At 37.6% G+C, this 24908-nt stretch overlaps 1 protein-coding gene across 1 annotated transcript in view; it reads left to right on the forward strand.

Annotated features, from left to right (window-relative positions):
- Positions 1-24908, forward strand: part of ODAD2 (outer dynein arm docking complex subunit 2) — a 219169-nt gene that overhangs the window by 83423 nt on the left and 110838 nt on the right. The window contains 2 exon segments of the mRNA XM_059680935.1: positions 957-1111; positions 2118-2360. Coding sequence (XP_059536918.1) covers positions 957-1111; positions 2118-2360 — 398 coding nt within the window.

Genomic DNA, 24908 nt, shown 5'->3' on the forward strand with positions numbered 1-24908 from the left:
ACTTCATTTAATCTTAATTACTTCTTTAAAGACACGATCCTCAAATATGGTCACTTTCTGACGTATGGGGGTTAGGACTTCAACTTAGGAGTTTTGAGGACATGCAACCAGCTCATAACAAGGATATATAGCTTTGATGGAATATATGCCTCATAACAATAAGCATTAAGGGACTGTTAGAAATAGCGATTAATTTTTAAAAGTTGCAACTGAACCAGAATGGAAAGTCACAAATAGAAGGTATGCATGGCGGTGCTTTGTGGTACACTACGATGAGGATTTCTTCCAGTGGCATTCACTGATGATGCGTTATATGTATATCTGTCTCATGTGCCCTCAGTGGCCTCAGAGACTGACTGTATGCTTAGGACAATAGCAAACCTATACTGAATTAATCATTGTTGGTTCTATAACCTGAGAAGGATGATCAGTTGAAAACATCTAGGCAACACATATTTATTTCAAAGGATGACTGGTTGCTATTGATATGACCCACTGCTCTGGGCATAGAAACTTCATTGGGGAAATTCCTCATCTCTTAGATTTGGGGCGTCATTAAAGGTTTGATTGTATCCCTTCCACTGCTCTGTGTTCTCTTCTGTGTTTTTCCAAGACTCTGGGTTGCATTACTGCAGAAATGTGTGTGGCATTCTAAGTTTCTAACCAACCTTTGCCTCTGTCTTGTTGGAAACCCAGGCCACATCAGAATTGGCTTTGGAGAATTTCCAAAGTATATAGAAACTGCTAAACATGCCAAAACCATGTAAAGGAAGACAGACATTGTCAGATAGCTGCAAATATAGAGAAGAATTATGCTTTACTTGGAGGTGCCTTCAGAATATTATGCTCTCTGATAAGAAGTTTCATAGCTAGTACAAATGGCAGCCTCTTTCATAATCACTGAAATCTTGATATGCCTTACTCACTGCCAGCCTCTCACTTGACTTTTTGTGTAGTGTGCCGAAGATGAAGATACCCGTGACCTGGTTAGGATGCACGGAGGACTTAAACCCCTGGCCAGTCTGCTCAATAACACTGACAATAAAGAACGTCTGGCTGCTGTCACAGGGGCAATATGGAAATGCTCCATCAGCAAAGAGAATGTGACCAAGTAAGAAAAAGCATTCCATATTCTGTAATAAAAATAAGGCCACCAAAACAGTCTTGTAATTTAATTCTATTTTAAGAAAGAGTCTATAATAATGCTACTCCTGTAGGTTTTATAGATGCACATTTTGGACTAGGTTGGCAGAATTAATGAATTTTTAGAAATAAAAGACCCCTACTTCCCATGTTTTCTGTGCCTCAGTAAGGCTCAGGGGTTTGCTGACATAATCTTTCAAGGAGAATGAGCTGTTTGGCATATGGGTAGCCACTTAAACATAAAGTATCTCTCATATTTCCTGCAGAAATGTACTGAGGTTGAGGGGGTGGATTTTGCACTGAATCTTTAGAGATGGAAGTGGTTCCATTCTTTCCCCTTTTATGAAGATAAACAAGATGAGTCAGCTAAATGCCAACTAACCAATTAATCTTAAAGATAATCATTTTCAAATATGATTTCATTGAATTTCAAAGTGTTTGTAAACTTCATGACCATTTGATTTAATTTAATGTTCAAATTCATCTCTTCATTTATTTTTGGAGTTCTCATCCTCTATGAAGGATGTTCTGAAGCAACTTTTTCTTATCTCAAGCATGATGATTATCTTAAACAGAAATCACATGTCCAATTGAACACAAAATAGACTTATTTTGCTTTGTTTATGTAAAATGGTCTCTGTAATATGGGAAAACAGCCCTTAGCATAGTGGAATCATTGCCACTCAGATTTGGAAGAAGTTGTAGTTGTTTCAAAGGCTGTATAGTATAGAGGTTAAGGGCACAGATGGGTGGATGTGGATGCTAGTTACTCTATTTACCAAGCTTCAGATTAACTTTCTGAAAATGGGGACTTTAATAGTATCTACATTATAGTGTTTTTGTAAGGATGGAACGAGCATATAGTTGATGTTTATTAATATTACTATTAATTACCATCAGAGAACTTTATACCTAAAAAAATATTTTTCTCCCCTTTCTTTCCCTCCCACCTCTTTTTCTTGTGATGAATTTAGGTTTCGGGAATACAAAGCCATTGAAACTTTAGTGGGACTTTTAACTGACCAGCCCGAAGAAGTTCTTGTGAATGTGGTGGGCGCCCTGGGAGAATGTTGTCAAGAATATGAGAACCGAGTTATTGTCCGGAAATGCAGTGGAATTCAGCCACTTGTGAACCTCCTCGTTGGAATAAACCACGCTCTTCTTGTCAATGTCACAAAAGCAGTTGGTGCATGTGCAGTAGATCCTGAAAATATGGCGTAAGTGGCCCTACAGCCTGAAAGTTTTTGTTTGAGAATATTAGGGGAAACATTCGGGTAATCATGGAATAGTGTCATCACTTAAAATTGAATGATGAAAAAGTAAAGAGAGTTTACATATAAATAACCACAAGGTTACAAAATCATGACTTACAGAGCCAAATTGTTCCATTGGATGAGCTGGAGGCCTGAGGCTGGGCATATTGGGAGTTCAAATACCCAGTAATTAATTTCCCATGCAGAAACTTTAATCATCAGATATTTTCTTTGTATACCAGGGAAGAATTATCTAATTACCTGAGATCCTAGGTAGTTGTAGGTAGCATTTCCATTATATCCTTCTTGCTTCAATTGAGCACCTAACGAGAGCTTTGAATAGATGAGGGGGAAAACAAAGGATATTAAGCTATGATCTTGGTCCTTGAGAAAATGTCTAATTAGGAAGACTTAAATATGGTACAATTTAAGAACAATAGCAAGATTATATATCCAGAAGATGAGAAACCCTTATGAGTCAATGTTGTTGTATTAGGGTTCCCCAGAGAATCAGAACCAACAGTGTGTGTGTGTGTGTGTGTGTGTGTGTGTGTGTGTGTGTGTGTGTGTATGTAGAGAGAGAAAAAGAGAGGGGGGAGACTGAAAGATTGAGATTGATTTACTTTAAGTAATTCGCTCATGTTATTGTGGAGGCTTGGCAAGTCCAAATTCTGATGGAGTAGGCTAGCAGCAGCTGGCTGGAGAATTAGAAAAGAATTGCAGTTTGAATTCAAAGTCAGTCTTCTGGCAGAATTTCTTCTTGCTCAGGAAGGTTAGCCTTTGTTTTATTAAATCCCTCAACTGATTAGATGAGGCCCACTGATTATGTATGATAATCTGTTTTACTCAACATCTACCAATATAATGTTAATCTGATCCCAAAAAACACCTATACAGAAATATAAAGAATAATGTTTGGCTAAATATCTGGGCATCACTTAGCCCAGTCAAGTTGACATATAAAAATGAGCCATCCTAAATCCACCCTTTGTCAACTCAGCACCCATACACACATCTTAAATCACACTCAATTGCTATATAAATACGATAATAAGGTTATACTTCTGCCTAATTATCTTGCATACAACTAAATTTCACTAATGATTTCCCCAGAAGAGTAAACAAAGTCCTTTGGCAATGCTTACTCTTATTGATATCCTGTAACTTAAATATTGTGACGTAAAGTTAACAATACTTAAAAACTATGATATAAAGTCAATACATCTCATGTTACATGACAAGAGGATAAGAGTGGACAGAAAACAAAGATACACACATACATAACTATAACAAAATAGGAAGGAATACTCTAATAATTACAGTCCTCGTTTCTATAACTGGTCACATGGCTGTCACTGGTATTTATAACTACCTTCTTTCACTACCTATTCTGTATTCTCTTTAGCCTCAGCTAGAACTTCAGTTCGTTGTGGTTCTTTACCTGCTGGGGTGACTTCATTCTTGAAGGCCTGGGCCATTTACTAGTCCTGCCTGGATTGGGTTTGTTGTGGTTTCCTCTTGACTTTAATCACAGGGCATGGTAATACTAAGAGATACTCTAAGGGACCTCCTGTATTCCAGATATATTCATCCTTATACCTGTTGTGGAGTAGCAGTCCAATTTCCCCTTCGTAATCAGGATCAATCACCCCAGCCAGCATAGTAACTCTCTTCTTTGCCTGTTGATTTAGAGGCATGAGAAGCCAAAGTGGCAGTCTTAACTTCCAGTTAAGTGGCATCATTATTGCGTTTCCTGGTGAAAACATTCTTCCCTTTGGAACTAATACCTCTAGATTAGCAAAGCATAAGATTATAAGGACAGGAATACAAATTTTGATAGTAGGTCACTAGGGATAAAAGTAAATGCCACTCCCATTTCCACACCTTGATTTCTGGACCCATGAATTCTGACTGTGGAAGAAATAGCACCATATTTTTTACTGGTAAATAGCTCTATTGACATGACTTGTAGACTCCCAAAAGTCAACCAGCCATTCTTTACTTCATCCCATCTCTGTCCCCTTCAGTCCAAGATGGCAGTGTTTCTACTGAAGTGATTAATTAAATCCATGACTCACATCTGTAATCGCTTTGTCATATGATTGTCTAGTTATATTCTTTTTTTCAAAAAAATAAGTTTTTATTAATTTTAGAGAGAGAAAGGGAAAGGAAGAGAGAGACAGAAACATCAATGATGAAAGAGAATCATTGATCAGCTGCCTCCTGCAAGCCCCCTAATGGGGATGGAGCCTACAACCCAAGCATGTGCCCTGACCAGGAATCAAACCTGCTACTCTTGTTTCCTGGGTTGATGCTCAACTGCTGAGCCAAACCCACTGGATGAAACTCTTTTAAACAGTTACATTAAGTAAACTGTTATATTTATTGATTTTTCCATTGATTCCATTCAAGAAAAGGCCAGAGAAAATGACGCACATTTTTTTTTGAATTTTAATATTCTTTAAGGAACTTAGATTTGAAGCAATAAAATGTAATGAAAGAAAAAGAATGACTCAGTGATAAACAACAGGCCTCAAGGACATTTTGATTGAGTTGGGATTACAGACAAGTAACTTTAAAATGGAGTGAAAACGAGATGGCAGTAAATATATATTTTTTGGTGAATACACAAAACTATTTTGTGGAATTTTATGAGGCTTGACTTCCGGGTAATGTATGGGGACTACAATAAAGAACAAAAGTAGAAAATAATCATTTTATCCCAAGCAAGGAAATGGCCACAACTCCAAATCTTAAATGTGAAAACATATGCAAAATGTTGTGAATTATTAGCCTGTGTGTAATATACTGACAGCTAACATGTACCTTTTCAGATTGCAAGCTTTTCCCCCAAGTAAGTGTCATGGTCATGAGATACATAGTCGACATTTGTTTCATAGAGAGCAGAGATGAGAGGAGCAAATGGGTCTTGGAAGAAGTGAGGAATTTCCCATCAGAGACCTAGTTTTGCATTATAAAAACATCATGGCTCTGTAGTATAATTTGAAGTCAGGTAGTGTGATACCTCCAGCTAAGTTCTTTTTTCCCCCCTCAGGGTTGCTTTGTGGTTGCATAAAAATCTGGTGATTTTTGCTCTATTTCTTTAAAAAATGACATTGGAATTTTGATGGTGATTGCATTAAGTCTGTATATTGCTTTGGGTAATATGGCTGTTTTAACTATGCTGATTCTTCCAATCCACGAACACAGGATATTTTTCCGGGTTATTTATTTTTGTGTGTGTGTGTGTGTGTGTGTGTGTGTGTGTCTTTTTCAATCTCTTTTTATAATGCTTTGTAGTTTGATTGATTTGCATATGTTGAACCATCCTTATGCCCCTAGAATGAACCCCACTTGATCATGATGTATTATTTTTTGATGTATTATTGTATTTGATTTGCTAACATTTTGTTTAGAATTTTTGCATCTATATTCATCAGAGATATTGGCCTATAGTTTTCTTGCCCAGAAAATGTGGCTCAGTGGTTGAGCATTGATCATAAACCAGGAGATCACAGTTCAATTCCCAGTGAGGGCACATGCCTGGGGAAGCTGTGTCACCGGGCTTTATAGGACAACTACTACACGAGGCCACTATACTAAATCTGGGAGACATAGCAGCTCTACCTAGTACATAGAAACAGACTTAGGGAAGCAGACAAAATGCAGATACAAAGAAACAAGTCCCAAATGAAAGAACAGGAGAAATCTCCCCCAAAAAAGAACTAAATGAAATGGAGGCAAGCAAACTGCCAGATACAAAGTTCAAAACAATGGTTATAAGAATGTTCCAGGAACTTAGTGAGAAGTTCAACAGTGAAAAATCCATAGAAACCATAAAAATGAACCAGGCAGAAATGAAGGATACACTAACTGAAATGAAGAATAATTTATAGGGAATCAACTATAGAGTAGATGAAGCTGAGGATTAATTTAGCAATTTGGAATATCAGGAAGAAAAAATACCCAATCAGAACAGCAAAAAGAAAAAATTGATTGAAAATAATGAGAACAGTGTAAGGAATCACTGGGACAACTTCAAGCATACCAACATTCGCATCATGGGGGTGCTAGAAGGAGAAGAGAGAGAGCAAGAAATTAAAAACCTATTTGGAAAACATAATGACAGAAAGACATACAAGTCCAGGAAGTGCAGTGAGTCCCAAACAAGATGAAATCAAAGGCCCATACCAAGTCACATCACAATTAAAATGCAAAAGAATAAACTCAAAGAGAGAATCTTAAAAGCATTAAGAGAAAAGCAGTTAGTTGTCTACAAGGGAGCTCCCATCAGACTGCCAGCTGATTTCTCAACAGAGACTTTGCAGGCCAGAATGGAGTGGCAAGAAATATTCAAAGTGTTGGAAAACAACAATCTACAATCAAAATTACTCTACCCAGAAAAACTATCATTTAAAGTTGAAGGACAGATAAAGAACTTCCAAGACAAGAAAATGCTAACAGATTTCATCACCACCAAACCAGTACTGCCGGAAATGTTAAAGAGTATTCGTTAAGAAGAAGAAAATAAAAGATAAAAAACACGAACAATAGCTCTGACTGGTTTGGCTCAGTGATTAGAGTGCTGGCCCGTGGACTGAAGGGTCTCGGCTTCGATTCTGGGTAAGCCTACGTGCCTCAGTTGCAGGCTTGATGCCTGGCCCTGATAGGGGCACGTGCTGGAGGCAACCAGTCAATGTGTCTCACATCGATGTTTCTCTCTCTGTGTCTCTCCCCCTCCTTTCCACTCTCTCTCTAAAAAAAAAAAAAAAAAGAAAAAAAATCAATGGAAAAATATCTTCAGATGAGGATTAACAAACATAATAATAAAATAAAGTGTCTTAACTTAAAACAAAATATGAACAATAAAATGCCAATAAATACATACCCGTAACAATTGAATCTAAAAAACAAAATAAAGCCCTGGCCAGCATTGCTCAGTGGTTAGAGCAGGGGGTCCTCAAACTTTTTAAACAGGGGGCCAGTTCACTGTCCCTCAGACCATAGGAGGGCTGGACTATAGTTTAAAAAAAACTATGAACAAATTCCTATGCACACTGCACATCTTATTTTGAAGTAAAAAAACAAAACATGAACAAATACAATATTTGTATTTGCATGTGGCCCGCGGGCCATAGTTTGAGGACCCCTGGGTTAGAGTATCAGCCTGCCTCTTGGAGAGTCTAGGGATTTGATTCCCAGTAAAGGGCATGTATGTTGGTTGCAGGTTTGATCTCCTCCCCAAGTCTGGTCAAGGCACACATGGGAGGCAACCAGTCAATATGTCTCTCTCACATCAATGTTTCTTTCTATCTCCTTTCTGTCTTTCTTCCCTTCCACTTTTGCTAAATATCAATGGGAAAAAAATATCCTCACTCCTTGAGTGAGGACTAAAAACAAACAAAGGAACAAGTAGAAAAGAAAAAGACTCATAGAGACAGAAAATATTTTGACAGTTGCCAGGTGGGAAAGGGTTTGGAAGGATGGGTGAAAAAGTTGAAGGGATTATGAAGTACAAATTAGTTGTTACAGAATAGTTATGGGATGTAAAGTATAGCATAGGAAATATAGCCAATAATCTTATATAATAAAGAGGTAAAATGCAAACTGACCATCACGCCATTGCACAAGATGGCCACCTCCATGTGGTCACAAGATGGCCGCCCCCATAGGGATCAGGCCTAAACCGGCAGTTGGACATCCCTTGAGAGGTCCCAGATTGGAGAGGGTGCAGGCTAGGCTGAGGGACACCCCCCCCCCTTCCAGTGCATGAATTTCTTGCACTGGGCCTCTAGTATGTAATAACTATGTATGGTGTCAGGTGGGTACAAAACCTATTGGGATGATCATTTAGTAAGTTATATAATGCCTACTCACTGGGGTATACACCTGAAACTAATATAATATTGTATGTCAACTGTAATTGAAAAATAAAAAATGATTAAATGGCAAGAAAGAAAAAAAAAAGAAAAGATCACCTTCCAGGAAGATTCTATCTGGCAATGTATCAAACAGTTAAGAGCCCAGATTCCACAGTCTGTCAGCTTGGTTTCTAATCTTGGCTTTGCCACTTCCTGGTGCTTTGACTTTGAGTTATTTAATGTCTCTGGGCTTCAGTTTTCTTATCTTTAAAAGGAGGATATTAACTACAAAACTAATAAGGTGGTTGTTAATATTCAATGAATTAACTTAAATTGCTTAGAACAGTGCCTGACTTATGGGGAGGGCTGTCATAGTTATGAGATTTAAGATGGTATATATCATAAGACACACCATTATTTTATATGATGCTTAAAAAATAGTATCAATTAAAATTGTAAATAAAGACCCCAGGCCTCTGTGGAGTTCATCTGTGGGAAGAGAGCTGTCATAGATATGCTGAGGTCAGGAGAGCTAAGGATTGTCCTCATAGATGGGGTAGGCACTTAGAAGGGTAGGTCTAACCTATCATGTATGATCACATGCATTTACCAAGTGTCAAGCATTCTACTGAGCACTTTGCATGCATGCTCTAATTTAATCCTCACTAATTCCAGAGGAGGTAAATGTGACTCTTATCCCATTAAACAGATGAGAAAACAGCCTAAGTAATATTCAGCTAGCAAGAGCGGGAGCTGGAATTCCAGAGCAAAAGCTCTCAATCACTTATTCTCAAAGATGATGTATATCCTGGGAGAGTCTGAGCCTCATCTGGACTTGAGGGGCCTAGGAATCTTGAGGAGGACTCTAGAGGACAGAGGATAAATGTGAAACTGCTATGGAGAGGCAGGGAGTAGGAAAGGCCTGACAGACTCTCTGGTGGACAGACAAGAGCTGCTACCACCTGAGAGCAAAGAGAGGGTTTAGTTCCTGAGTGGTCATTCTGCTGCTCTCTTTTGTCATTCTTTAATCTTAAATGAAGTCCTTTTGAATATAGCAGTCTTGTCTCATCTCTGCTCTGGGAAGCACAGACAAAATCTCAGGTGTCTGGGTTAGCCAGACACTAAAATGGGGAGGAGGGTGCCACTCATTCCCACTCTGAGGCCCTCATGGAGATAGAGCACTATTTTTTTCCAATGCTAGGTACTGGGGGCCATTTTACCAACAAAGGTGACACTCCCTACAGAGGTCAATACTGGAAGGTCATACAGAAGCACTGGGCATATGTACCATGTTGCAATCAAGAGCTGCAGCCAAAACTCCAGAACTGGGGAACCAGCCAGAGTTATAAGAAGCAAGTCAAGGGAATGCAGGGACTTCAGCAAGGAATCCTAGTATGGCTGCCCAATGGCATCCTCCTAGTTGCAGCCACTCTGGAGAGGCCTCAGACTTTGGCTAGCTTCTGCCTTCAATTCCTTAAGGCACTTCTTTGTTCCTGACAATCCTTTTATATATGTAATACATGTACCAGAAGTACACAGCACAAAGTAGGTGTTTAGTAAATATAAGCCAAATGAATTAATAAATGAATGAATGGAAGAAAAAAACAACAAACTGTCTCCTATTGCGGGTGCTGCCAACAAGCCTGTAGGAGTGGGCAGGCACTTCTTCCTCTTCCTGGGAGAGTACAGACTGAGCTTGCAGGGGAGATAGGAGTGCCCTTCCCCACGCGCCCCTCCCCCTGTTCCCCAAGATGTGGCTACACAACCCAGCACCTACACATCTGATTCCTGGACTAAAGCCTCCCTGGGAGACCTGCATTGCAAAGGTGCCAGCTCTGCGGGGTACTCTGATCCCCCTACACAACTGAACTCAGCAGGGTGGGGCCACAGAGTGGAGGGCAGACCTAGTGATTCAACAGCTGGGGAAGAGGTGCTGCCTGTGTGCTTGAGGTGGGGAAGAATGGTCCCCTTTCCAAAGCTGCACAGATCAATCACTGTCTGAGTCTCCTCAAAGAGCTTCTCCAGAAAAAGAACTCCCAAAGATTCTTGCTGGGTGCAGCCAGGAGACCTCTCTGCAGGACCTGGCATGGCAGAGTAGCTTCACTAGTAGTTGGAGGATCAGTCCATGCACTCCCTAGGTTAGTGCTGTAATAATAGAAATGCTAGACCCTGGGAAGGTTGGTGTCTGGGTCTCTAGCAAACTCTTTTCTCTCCCAGGCAGACTGAATCCGCCTCTGATTTTCACCACTAGATGATGTGCGGGTTCCTCTTGTGCCTTTGTGTCTGTTGCTGTGGGTTGGGGATCCATGTTTGGGGTTGAGACACTACACTCCTGGGGGGAGGAAGTTTTGCAGCTGAGATACCCCTCCAGCTTCTCAGCTGCTGCACATGGGAGTAGGGGCCAGCCCTTTCCCCTTCTCTGCCCTTCTTATCAGTCTCTGTGACCTCTGTAAATCCTTGGTGAAAATATTTCGGTTCAGCTAGCCTTCAGTTTTTGTTTTTTTTTGTGTGTGTTTTTTTTTCATGTTGATTGCTTTATAGGTTAGGTGTAAATCCAGTTTGGGTCTGGGAGCAGGTGAATATAACTTCTCCCTGCTCTGCAGCCATCTTGGAATTCTTGCCCATTTTTTAGTCTAGTTTATTTTAATTGAGTTATATGAATTCCTTCTACATTGTGATTATTAACTTCTTGTCAGAAATATGGTTTGTGGGTATTTTCTCCCATTCCACAGATTGCCTCTTCATTTTGTCAGTTGTTTCCTTTGCTATGCAAAGGCTCATGTGGATACACAGTGAAGCTATTTTTCTATAAACACTCAGAGGACAGCCTTGCTAGATATAAAATCCTTGGTTATCACTTTATTTCATTGACTTGAAAATATTCTGCTTCATTGTTGCCTTGTTTCATACTTTTTTTAAAAAGTCTAATGCTAGTCTGATTCTTTTGTCTTTGTAAAGTATTTGATTTTTACATCTGAAGGCCTTGAAGATTTTTTCTTTATTTTTATATTCTAACACTTTTATTATGTTTGTTTCAGAGTTTATTGCTAATTACTTAGTTAGATAGAATTATAGTTCATAAAGGAAAGACAGGATAAATGCTTTCTTCCTCCTTTTGAAAAAAATCAATTTTAAAATATATGAGTTGTCAGGAACCCTATAGCAGCTTCAATAATAAGGACTTTTTGGATTTGTTATGAACTTAGGGATCTTCATGGTTTACTTCAGTCCCTACTGTATTTTTTATACATAACTAGAGACCCGGTGCACAAATTTGTGCACATTGAAAGGAAATTAATTAGAAGAAATATTTTAATATCGCTATTCGCCTTTTCTCTATAATAGAAGTGTCAACCAAATTTATGATGGGCAATGACAGATTGAAACACACATGCAATTGGCACCAGCGAGAGCTTTATATGTATCTGCATGAATGAGTCAGCTTAGCCTTTTATAGACATAGAATAAACTTCCTTAATTAGACCTGCTTTCTGCTGTAGCTAAACTTTTTCCAGCCCAGTGAAGCACCCCAACTTCTCTTTCAGGAAATTGTCAGCAACACAGCAGTAAATATCAACATGAAGCAGATTATTATTGTAGATCATGCAGGGAGAATAAAGGGTAAAATATTTAACTTGTAGCAGTGTTTGACTATATTCTGTGTGGTAAGAAAACCTGAAGTCATTTTCAAGGTCCACCATTTCTTCTTTTCAGTTGGGTCAAGTTTCTAAACTTTCTAAATCTCTGCTTTCCAGCTAATGAAAAGAAAATAGGATTCTACTGAGTCTCCTATCTACCTACTCCAGGACTTCTGTGAGGATCAACTGAGATGAGGCATGTGAAAATATTTCACAGACATTTGGTTAAACTGTGAAATGTGTGCACCTGGCTAAAAAGCAAGTCGTGTTCCTGGGCTGAAGAAACTGCAAGAGACTAGTCACTAGGGAGAGAAAGCTGGGTGTTGCTATGTGATGTCATTACCTAGCACCCAAAGCGACCATTTCAGGCTGGGCTGGGCTATGGGCTGCATTTTGCACCATGGGGTCTTGGCAGCATTGGCTGTGATTTGGCAGGGTGTTGCTCTGGGGTGGTGGCGGGGCCTGTATCCCACTTGGGGGAAGCCAAGTGTTGCTTTGTGGGTGCCAGGTCTGTGGTGCTGTTTGTTGTTAAATGGTCTGTCGCTAGGGAGCAGAAGCTGGGTGTTGCTATGTGACGTCATTACCCGGTGCCCACAACCACTGTTTTCGGGCTGGGCTGGGCTGTGGGCTGCATTTTGCGCCATGGGGTCTTGGCAGTGTTGGCTGTGATTTGCTGGGCTATTGCTCTGGGGTGATGGTGGGGCCTGTGTCCCACTTCGGGTAAGCCAAGTGTTGCTTTGTGGGTGCCAGGTCTGCGGTGCCATTTCTCTGTATATGGACAGTGCACATCATGGCAGCTCCTGTGTTGAGTGTCTACTACCCTCTGGTGGTCAGTGTGTGTCATAGTGACTGGTCGGAAGGACACTTAGCGTATTAGCCTTTTATATATATAGATGCCTTGGCATACATGATTCAAAATATGCTAACATTCTACTGCCCTAAGTTTTTCATTACTTCAAAATAATCTTAAGATCTAAAGGTCAGTTTTCAAATTTTAGTAAGTACTTGCCTATAAAATAGTAAATTTCATATTTTTTAGAAGGTAATCAATAATAAAGTCTATTAACATTTGATAAATATCTAGGATTCTAAGTAATTTTAGATAACAATTTGCCTAAATAATGTACTAATTTCCTACAATTTATTCTATAAAATATTTTTCTTCCACACATTGTAAAATAAACATTTGCTGAACTGATTATTACATGATCTAGTGTTATGTGATCATGTAATAAAGACTCTTTTTTTAAAACACACACAGGGATAGCATTAAAGGTTACCATGGAATCTATAACTCTAAATTTCCTTCCTGTCTTCTGTGGTTTAAACATAACTATGTTGCATTTACACAGTGATTTTTAAAAATATTTACATTGGGTTTATTTATTCTTTTTAAAACGGGAAAAAAAGGAAAGCTCTGATTGTTTGTATGCAGAAGAGACTTAATCTCCTTGTGGCTGCCCAGACATTTCTTTTCCCACAGAACCCGTCTTTGTAGGCTTTATGAAAGACATAAATTAGAATATGTGCTTTACATGTTTGTATCAATAAGAACATTTTTATTTCTTTTCATTTTTTTGTGATTTGTTTTTCATCTGTATACTTTTTAAACATATGGACTTAATTTAGATACCAAAATGCCAAGTGAAATATAATTATGTGAATCATTTAATCTTCTGAATCTCTTTTTTCTCCTTTAAAAACAAGATCTAGGGACTTTCAACTTGAGAATTATGTGGATTTTATTTCTCCACATTATATATCTCATCTAGCCAGTTGTGATATGGGCTTAGTTCAATAGCTGAATAAATGGGCTGTTCACTACTATTTCCTGTTAGAGAAGAGATTATGTGTTCACAATGAAATTAAAAACATTTTAAAACTTTTAATTTGTGAAATATAACATACATGAAGTACAAATGTAAATGAACATGTTAGTAAATTATTGGAAAAGGAAGAGTCATGTAACTACCATCCAAGCCAAGAAGTAGAATATTTTCATTATTCAAAAATCTCCCCGGCAGCCCCTCCTTTCACAGCCCACCTAGTACCATCTCTTCTCATTCTAGACAGAGCCCCCCTCTTGCCTTTTATATTAATTACTCACTTGCCTTCTTTTAATAATTTTATACTTGAGAATGCATCACTATAAAGTATAGTTTAATTTTGTTTCTCTTTGGAAACAAATGGAAATGTATAGAATTGTGTTGGTTTTTGTCTGACATTTTTGTTCAAAATTTTAGCTTACTTGTTCAGTTTGATACATTTTAACAAGTGTATTCACTCATAAAATCAGCATCCAAAAGAAGATATAAAATATTTTCTTTCCCTAAAAAAGTTTTCTATGCTATTATCCAATCAATCACCACCCATCACTATAGATTAGTTTTGGTATGTTGGGAGTGTAATTTCTGAGTCCTAGGGTAGAAGTTTAACTTCCAAATAGTGTACAAAAGTGGTTGTACAGTTTTACATTCCCATCAGTGCCAATATTTAGTGTTGTTAGTTTAAAAAAATTAGGCCTTCTAATAAAAAAAAAACGGTATGTCATTGTAGATTTCATTTGCATTTTTGTTATAACAAATTATGTTGAGTAACTTTCCATGTGCTCATTGCCCATGTGTATTACTGGTATTTTGTAGTGTATTCAAGTGTTTTGTCCATTTTAAATTGGATTGTTTGTGGGTGGTTTTGGCTTTTTTTGTGATTTGAAGAAGTTCTTTGCATATTCTGTTACAAATCCAGTGTTAGATTTATGTTCTATAGAATAATTTTTCCCTCTAGTTTTAGAAAACAAAAACAAAACAAAGGGCCCGGCTGGTGTGGCTTAGTGGCTGAGCTTCAACCCATGTACCAGGAGGTCACAGATTGATTCCTAATCAGGGTTTCAGGCTAGATCCCCAGTAAGGGGAGTGCAGGAAACAGATGATCGCTGATTCTCTTCCATTGTTGATATTTATCTTTCTCTCCCTCCCCCTCTCCCTTTCCTTCTCTTTGAAATAAATAAAAACATTTAAACAATTTTTAAAACAAAGAATATGCAACAGAGATCCTATATTGCCTACAAGTAAAAAATATTCATTATCTGGCCCTTTACATAAAAAGTTTCTTAACACTTGCCCAAGTGGCTTATCAGTGTTATTCATCTTGTTTTTATTTTATATACTGTACTTATTTGGGGTTCAATTTTTGCTGCTTTTTCTAGCCTAACCTCAGTGTTGTTATTGTTGATATTATAGATCTAGTCTTGTCTAGTATAAACATTTAGAGCTATGCATTTTCCTCTAAACACTGTTTTAGCTCCATCACACAATTATAAATTGTGTTTTCATTTTAATTCAATTAAAAATGTTTCCTACTTTATTTTTGAGAGTTCTCTTTGACCCAGGGCTTATTTCCAAGTATTGCTAAATTTCTAAAAATTTGGGCATTTTTTAGATACTACATTATTATTGATTTCTAGATTATGTTATCTGTGATTTTATTTCTTTCATATTCAGCTCTTTGGCCCAGACATGTGGTCTGTCTTCTAAATATCCCATTTGCACTGTGGGAACAAATGTATACTCTGCAGTTGTTGTGTATAGTGTTTTAAAAATGTTAGGCCAGTTATTTAGGTGTGTTGTTCAGTCTTCTATATCTTTACATGCTTTTTTCCCCCCCGCTATTTTTTTTCCTACCAACTCAAGAAAGGGCTATTAAAATCTTTCACCATAGTTGTAGGTTTGTTTATATCTAGTTTTCCCTCTGTATTATCTTCATTGACAGTGAGAAACTGATTTCCATCTTTACTTATCTGCCCAGTTTCCATGTATGTAATCAATCTTCCATCTTTATCCTTATCTGGCCCTCATTGTAGACATTCTTACCAGCTTTGACTCTGGTTTACCTTACTGGACTGACCAGGCACCTGGACACTCCTATTTTAGCTCTAGTACCTCTGCTGGGCCACCTTTCACTCATATGCCTGCACTTCTTGACCTGTTCTGCCTCTGACTTCCCATGTCAGGCTATTCTATGTCTTGGCACCTTCTCACCCTGCTTAGGCTCTGTCACCACACAAACCTAGTTCTCAATGGGGATATCCTCCTCTTGCTGCTACAGTTTGTCTTTCCCCATTGAGTTGTGCCCCCAAAGAATGCTCTAATTATTTTATTTAGAATTGGATATCCCATCTCTGGTTTCCCGTGCACATAGAGATTACCTATGGGCTCTCACACCCCATACTAGGCCACTAAACCCATCTTGCCTTCACCATAGATGCCTACATATTTCTGCCCCACAACATGAATTTAAGGGCTAAATTGTTCAGGAGGCACAGGGAAGGGGCTTTACCAACGTTTTAAAGGATATTTTCACTGGGTATAGAAATCTAGATTAATAGTTCTTTTTATTCTAGCACTTTAAAAATACCATTCTTTTACCTTCTTGCCTTAATGTTTCTTATGAGAAGTTAGCTTTCATTTGTATTATATTTCTCTATACAAAATGTGTCTTTCTTTTAGCTACTTTTAAGATTTGTTCTTTATCTTTTAGCAATTTGATTAAGATATGCTTAGGTGTAGTTTTCTTTGTATTTATCCCATTTAGGGTTCATTGAGCTTCTTAGACCTATGGATTAATGTCTACCATCAATTTTGGGAAGCACTCAGTCACTGTCTTTACAAATATCCTTTGGTATTATTATCTCTTCCCTCTTCCTCCTGGAACTCCAAACATATATTGTTTTATTTATAGTATTCCACAGATATTGGACTCCACTAGGGGTTATTTTTAGTCATTTTTTTCTTTGTTTTTCAGTTTGGATACCTTTTCTTTTTTTCCTCTGATGTGTCCAGTTTACTGTTAAAAAAACATCTAATAAATTCTTCATTTCTTATGCCATAGTTTTCACACCTACCATTTTCATTTGATTCTTTTAAAAAATAATTTGCATGTCTGTGGTGGCAGAATTTTTTTTCTGAATCCAATTATAAACATTTTTGAAAAGTGCATAATCATAGTCAAATTATATAAGTGCCTCTTAATCAGGAAACAACAAATTCTTTTATATAATTAAAGGGTGTTTGTTTTCTGGGTTATTGTCAGTTATTAGAGCTCATAAATGTGCTATTATAAACAAATAATGGTTGGGTGGATGAGAGGAGATAAAACAAAGAACTTATATACTGATATGCAAAATCTATGGACAAGGGAAATAGGGTAGTGAAGACCTGGAGGGGTGGGTAGGGACTGGGAGGTGGACGGATAAGGGCAGGAAATGGAAATATCTGTAATACTATCAATAATAAAAATATATTAAAAAATAATGGTGCAGGTACTGACAGATCAGTGGAATAATATAACAGATACACTAAATATCAATTTCTATCTCTACCTATATAACTCTCTATAAAAATTTAGGGTCACAGTATGTCTATGAAGAGGCTAAAAAGCTGTATCCCTACTTTCTTCTTATAGAAAATTCAGGTAACTAAAATATTTACATATTAACAAAGTAAGTTATAAGAGGCCAGAAGAAATATTGCAGTTTTATTATCTTGGGGTATGGATGGCTTTTCTAAGCATAAGCTAAAGTTTGAAGTCATAAAGGAAATGACTGATAGATTTAGTTACAAAACATTTCAAATGTTGAGGAAGAACAAAAAAGAAAGAGAAGAAAATCTCTTTTGCTTCCAATGAAGATGATTATTATAATAACTCTTTACTAAAAAAATTGGTAATTCAAGGAAAGGATTAAACATTATTCTGCCTTTCTGGAGGATAACTAAGCCCCATTTAATGAGAGGAAGCTGTTCTTTATTGAGGAATGCAAGCTAATAAATAGATACAATCAGAAAAATCAGTGGAACTCCCAATAAAATAATTCTTTTAGGCAAGGATAATTAATGGATGCTAAAATTATAAGGAAGGGAAAAGGTTGTTGGAATAGGACCTTCTCAGAGTGACCAAGTGTGACCCCACAGATTGGTATTCAATGAAAATGGAAAAATATGTCTTTACAATGGAGAGATCTGTTGGTCACCAGTGTAATTGGTAAATGACAAAGCTTGGCATGTAAGAACTGGACAAATGGACATTACAAGCCTCTTGATGTGTTGCAGTGTGTGGAATTGCAACATACCAAGCATCACTATGACATATTTTGCAAAAATCTGTAATTTGAATCAAGCTCAGACTTTAAGTCTAACTTCCTGTCTATAAAATTACTAACAATAGAGGAAAAAGTTAAATGACACCTGAGGAAGCAATCAGGCAAGCTCAAATAGTGGGACTTTCTACAAGACAATAGTCTTGAACTCTTTAAAAAGTCAATGTCATAAAAATGTCCTATATTAAATTAGACTAAAAAGGCACATCAGAAATATTATGCAGGTCCCCCTTTTTTTTTGAATCCAGGTCTTGTTTGTTTTTTTAAAGAGCGCTAAAGGAGTTTTTGAAAACAATTGGGAATATATGAATGTGAATTGGATATTGGATTATATTAGGGAATTACTTTTGACTTTCTCAAAGGTAATAATGGTAAAATGACTTACATTTAAAAGATGAAAATTTAAAAATGTTAGTTGTGAATTCCTATGACATCTATACCTACTTGCAAATTATTTATAAAACAATAAACACACACATTGATAAATGACACAAATATGTTAAATTTTGAAGGTTATATCTACTTGTTATTTTACTATTTAAAAAAACCTCTTAATTATGTTTGAAATTCCCATAATGAGAAGGAAGAAACAAATTAAGACAATAAATTAAAGTGTTTTACACTTGATAGACTGGAAAAATTAAGATAGTAGCTGATGCTGGCAACTGGTATTCTCATGATCTGTTTATAGAAATCAAATGGACATAATTTTTATGGAGCACAGTCTATTTATATGTATTAAAATTTAAAATACATAAAATCCTAACAAGCAATTTCATCCTATCTAATAAAAGAGCAATATGCAAATTGACCATCACTCCAACTCACAAGATGGCCACCACAAGATGGCCGACAGGGGAGGGCAGTTGTGGGCGATCAGGCCAGCAGGGGAGGGAAGTTAGGAGTGACCAGGCCTGCAGGGGAGACAGTTGGGGGGGACCCAGGCCTGCAGGGGAGGGAAGTTAGGGGTGACCAGGCCTACAGGGGAGGGCAGTTGGGGGCAACCAGGCCTGCAGGGGAGGACAATTAGGGGTGACCAGGCCAGCAGGGGAGGGCAGTTAGGGGTGACCAGGATGGAAGAAGAAAGCAGTTAGGGGCAATCGGGCTGGCAGGGGAGCAGTTAGGAGTTGATCAGGCTTGCAGGGGAGTGATTAAGGGCAATTAGGAAGGCAGACCGGCGAGGGGTTAGGAGCCAGCAGTCCGGTGGGATTGGGCCTAAATAGGCAGTCGGACATCCCTTGAGGGGTCCCAGATTGGAGAGGATGCAGGCTGGGCTGAGGGACACACACACCCCTGTGCACGAATTTTGTGCACCGGGCCTCTAGTTTCTAAATATTTGTCTTAACAAGATAATTAGTGCATTGCAAAAAATGCAAGGTTGGCCTTTGCAATGTTATTTTTAAATTTTTAATTCAGTTACTGTGATGACATTGGTTAATAAAATTTTATATGTTTCAAGTGTACAAGTCTAAAATACATCATCTTGCCCTGGCTGGTTTGGCTTAGTGGATAGAATGTCGGCCTGTGAACTGAAGGGTCCTGGGTTCGATTCTGGTCAAGGGCACATGCCTGGGTTGTGGGCTCGACTCCTAGTAGAGGGTGTGCAGGAGACAGTCGATCAATGATTTTCTCTCATCACTGATGTTTCTATCTTGTTCTCTCTTCCCCTTCCTCTCTGAAATCTATAATATATGTACTTTATTTGTATTTTGCATTATAGATGGAAGTTTCTTAAAAAATTTAGATTTTTTTTGGATATCTCGATATCTATCTGAAAAATTCGAAAACTCCTATTCATAAAGATAAATGTACCCTTATGTTCATCGCAATAATTATTTACGTGGCCAAGATATGGAATTGTTCTTTTTATTCCATTATTATATAAGACTAGAAAAAAACTAATTTTTATCAATGAAAGACCTATTAAATGTATTATGATGCATTAATACAGTGCCATCTAGCCATGTAAAAATTATTAATATAAATCCACATTTATTGCATTCATTGATACAGAGGAAAATTCATTATATGTATTGAATTAAAAAGGCAGATTATGGCCCAGGCTAGTGTGGTTCAGTTGGTTGAAGCGTTTTCTGGTATACTAAAAAGTGGCAGGTTTTATCCCCAGTTAGGGAACATGTGGGAGGCAACCGATCGATGTTTCTCTGTCACATCTCTCTCTCTCTCTCTCTCTCTCTCTCTCTCAAAAAAAAAAAATATATATATATATATACTAGTAGCCCAATGAACGAAATTCATGCACATTAAAAGGGAATTAATTGCCCTAACCGGTTTGGCTCATCGGATAGAGCATTGGCCTGCGGACTCAAGGGTCCCGGGTTTGATTCCAGTCAGGGGCATGTACCTTGGTTGCGGGCACATCCCCAGTGGGGAGTGTGCAGGAGGCAGCTGATCGATGTTTCTCTCTCATCAGTGTTTCTAACTCCCTCTCCCTCTCCCTTGCTCTCTGTAAAAAGCAATAGAATATATATTTTTTTAAAAAGGGAATTAATTAGCGGAGATATTTTAATATTGCTATTTGCCCTTTCTCTATAGTAGAAGTGTGAGAAATGAAAGGAAATTGGTAAAATGTATATGAAAATAATATATAAATTTATTAATAAACAGTAACAAAAGGATATAACAACAAGAGGCATGATATAAAAATGACAAAAACATGATATGAAAACAATAAAAACATGATATGAAAACAAAACATGATATAAAAACAACAGTGATGCAAACAATGACTGATAAAGTGATTAAACTTATTCTAATATCTCCCTGTACACCACATTAAGAGTGAAAACACTTTCAGAGTGCTTGACTAATTTCCCTTGTGATGAAGTATTTAGAACTTTAACTGTAATGTCACATGCTCTTCAAACTTGAGAGAAAGCAACATATAACTAACCATGTGCGAAAACGAGTTCAGGTAGGAATATTCCTTCTTTGTCTAGAGTTTGTCCTTGTAATTTATAAATAGTCATCACAAATGCTGGCATCACGAGAAACCGTTGTCGAATCAATTTAAATGGGAGGCCAGTGTCTGATGACAAATTAATTCTTGAAATCAAAACAACCTCTCCCTCTGCAGATCCTGTTAATACTTCAGTTTCGATAATGTTAGGTCGTTATCTTTTTATAATAAATCTGGTACCATTACAAAGACCCCATTTACTATTGAGATTTCTCAATAGCATGATTATTGCACCCACTTTCAATTTTAATTTATGACACGGCATTCCCGAAGGAGTAATACTAGTAAGAAATTCGATGGGAAAATTTTCCTTTTCAGCATCATCTGTGGAATCAATGGAATCATCACTCAAATATGTGTGAAAATCTCCATCGAGTATATCCAAATTTTCATTTAATATTTTAACATGCTCATTTTTTGGACAAAGAATTGCATGTTTAGATATATTTTTAATATTATCTATAACAATTGTTCTCAACCTTAGCTGCACATTAAAATCCTGATTCCTGGGCCTCATCCTCCTCAAATTGTTTCTTTGTTATGGGGTGGGGCCACAACATTAGTAACAAAGAAACAGAATTTCTGGAGGATGAGGCCCAGGAATCAGTATTTTAAAAAGATTCCCAGGTGATTCTAATGTGCAGCCAAGGTTGAGAATCGCTGATCTATAGATATAGTATTTCCAAAGGTAGCTTCAATAATAGATGCATTACAAATCATTTCACTTCCACGCTCCGCTCCGAGGGTGGGTTCCTGCCTGAAATCTCGCCCTGAGGGTGGGTTTCTGCCTGAAACCTCGCCTCCAGGAAACATATTCTCTCTTCCTTGCTGTCAGGGGCCAGTGTGCAGGTGAATAGGACTCCTAGCTGGCTGGCCCCTGACTGCAAACTGGCCACCTGTCGATTCCGTGAGGAATGGGGCTCCCTCCTCCCTCCTGTCAGGGTCCAGGGTGCAGGAGAATGGGGTTCCTGGCTGGCAGGCCACTGACAGCAAACTATCCAACAGCAGATTCTGTGAGGAATGGGGCTCCCTCCTTTCTACTGTCAGGGTCTGGTTTGAAGGTCGGCCATGCCCCCTTTAGGCCAGACCCAGAGTTGTACCACACCGTGGCCTCCACCTCAGTAACCCAGGATTGCCTGCTGCTGGGTGCTCCTGGTGCTCTGAGGGTGGGTTCTTCCCTCAGGCCACATGGGAAACAGCTCGCGGAGGGTGCAGCCCTTGGCAAAGTGACCCAGGATTCAGTGGGTCCACGCTCTGAGGACAGGTTCCTGCCTCAAACTCTTCCCTCACTAGAAACAGCTCCAGGAAACAGCTCGGGGGAGGGAGCAGCCATTGCCAAGACAACCCCTGCAGGACTGACTTCCTTCCACTTGGTCGCAGTTCTGGCCGTGATGTTACATCCAGGGTTTTTATATAAGTAGATATTTTAAAGGAAGATTATGAAACACCACATTTATATAGGGCAATCCCACAATGTGTGTATCCACATATTTGCTTTGAAAAAAAGTCTAAAAAGATAATCATATTTGCTAGAAAAGTCTTTAAAAAGATGATCACAGAGACCATGGGATTGGGAAAATTTGGGTGATTTAAAAAATTCTCTTCATTATAACTTTTGTATTACAGTTGACCCTGAAAGATGTGGGGATGAGGGCCACCAACCCCCCATGTAGTCAAAAATCCACATGTAACTTTTGACTCCCAAACGTTTAACTACTCATAGCCTACTATTGAGACTGGAAGCCTTACTGATAATGTAAAAGTATGTTAATCAATACATATTTTGTATGTTCTATGTACAGTGTACTATGTTCTTAGAATAAAGTAAGCTAGAGAAAAGAAAATGTTATTAAAATCATAAGGAAGAGAAAATACATTTATGATATGTATATATACACTATAGGTTTACAGTTGTATGCAAAACAGTTTATTCTTGTATTATTATTTATTAATTATTGTATTATTTTCCATATGAATAACTGTAAACATACTTTTGCTCCACCCTGTATTTATTAAAAACAATCCATGTATGAGTGGACCTGCACAGTTTAAACACTGTGTTGTTCAAGGGTCAACTGTATTTTAATTTTATTCCTGAGAATTTATTAGGTTATAATTTGAAAAAGTCTCTTATGGGGGAAGAAAGGTGCTTTTGAAAACTGGTGCTTTTAAATGATATGAATAGCATTCATGATAATATGTAAATGAAAAAATCAACAAGAAACCAAATCATATTTACTATATGACCTCACCGAAGCCATTCCTTGTTAGTATTTACTGATATTGGGGAAAATTAGGAATGCAAGTTGCTTCTGTAGTTTTGTTACAAGCTGGCCCCTGCAATTGTTTATACTCCTGATTTTAAAATGAATCCTGGGTGTCCAGAATAAGAATCCTTTATGTTCCATTCACCTGTTTTCACGCAGGGTCTTCCAGGCCTGTCCTGTATAACTCTGCACATTCATCCCTCTTCCCCAAGCACACCACCGCAGTGCTGAAATTCCACCATGCTCAGTGCAGTCCCCCATACCTGCTGGCCATTTCATGATTCCATCGCAGGCTCCTCCTCAGCTTCATACACCTCTTTCCTCTGTCCATTCGCCTTCCTGGCTGGAAACTCCCTGTTTACTTCCCATAGACTCTACCTACATTATTTAGATATTCCTGATGAAGTTGAGATAGTGATTTAAATTGAAGATTAAACTGTGGATTTCTTGAAATATTCTAATCAAGAATGTATGCTAAATCTTTGTTACCTAAATTAGGACAAATTATTTCATAGACCACATGGATTACCAGTGCAAGTTTACTTTATTGAATTCCAACCAAATCAACTAGATTGTCTTTTTTATTGGTACTGGTTAACATGGTGCCCATACACACTCAAGTGAGACTGTATGCCTGGATAAAAATCAGAATTTTTGGTTAAATCATTTATAGTATACTTCTAATATATACTAGTAAATTTATAGTATTCTCTAAATAAAACTTGACTTAGTCTGATTCTTGGATATAGATAGAACCACAGAAGGTTATTTGTATATTTATCAACCTGTGAAATGAAACTAATATTAATTGAGTATCTCATTATTCTATTACATATCTCATTATATGATGGGTATTAATATCCTTATTTTAATGATGAGGAAACTCAAGTTTCAGGAAATGAAATATTTTTCCAATATCATGGTCATAAGTAGTAGTTCTGGGATTTGATACATGGCTATGTAATTATCTGGTCTATTCTCTTTCAATAATACCAGTAGGCAGGTACTGGCTACTCTTACATGGATTCCTAGTCTGTTTTGTTATTTTGAAGAGTGCTCATTAAATCACAGTCATAAAGCCCAACAATCTAGGTAAAAATGTAAAGTTACCCAATAATTTTAATTGTCTAATTATTTAGAAAGTTTATTTTACTATTACAAATATTTAGGGATGTTTATAGTGGCATCAGACCATTTTTGCAAAATTATTCTTCTACCTCCATAAGGAGTAGGTGCCTTATCATTGGGGTGACCATAAATATTAACATATGTGTTGGTACAGTTTGCTCTCTATTTTAGGCAAAACTTCCTCAGCTGCCTTTAATGCATTCATCAAAATCATGTGCCCTTTTTTTTATATATAGAGGAAAGAAAGTATAAATTATTTTTTGTTTATAAAACCAACATATTATACAGAGTTGGTGAAACCACTCTACCTGCTTCCTCATTGTATAAAAAAAGTGTTAGAGTACATGTTCTCTAGGCTCCACACTAATATTTGATGAATGTGACATTGACCGAACAACTTTCATTTAATGTTTATTAATAATGACTAATTTTCTGTGACAGGGACTGCAGTAGATACTGGAATATTGTTCTTCCTAGCCTCATGGCT

The sequence above is a fragment of the Myotis daubentonii genome, chromosome 1, assembly GCF_963259705.1.
Source record: "Myotis daubentonii chromosome 1, mMyoDau2.1, whole genome shotgun sequence".
Lineage (NCBI taxonomy): Eukaryota > Metazoa > Chordata > Mammalia > Chiroptera > Vespertilionidae > Myotis > Myotis daubentonii.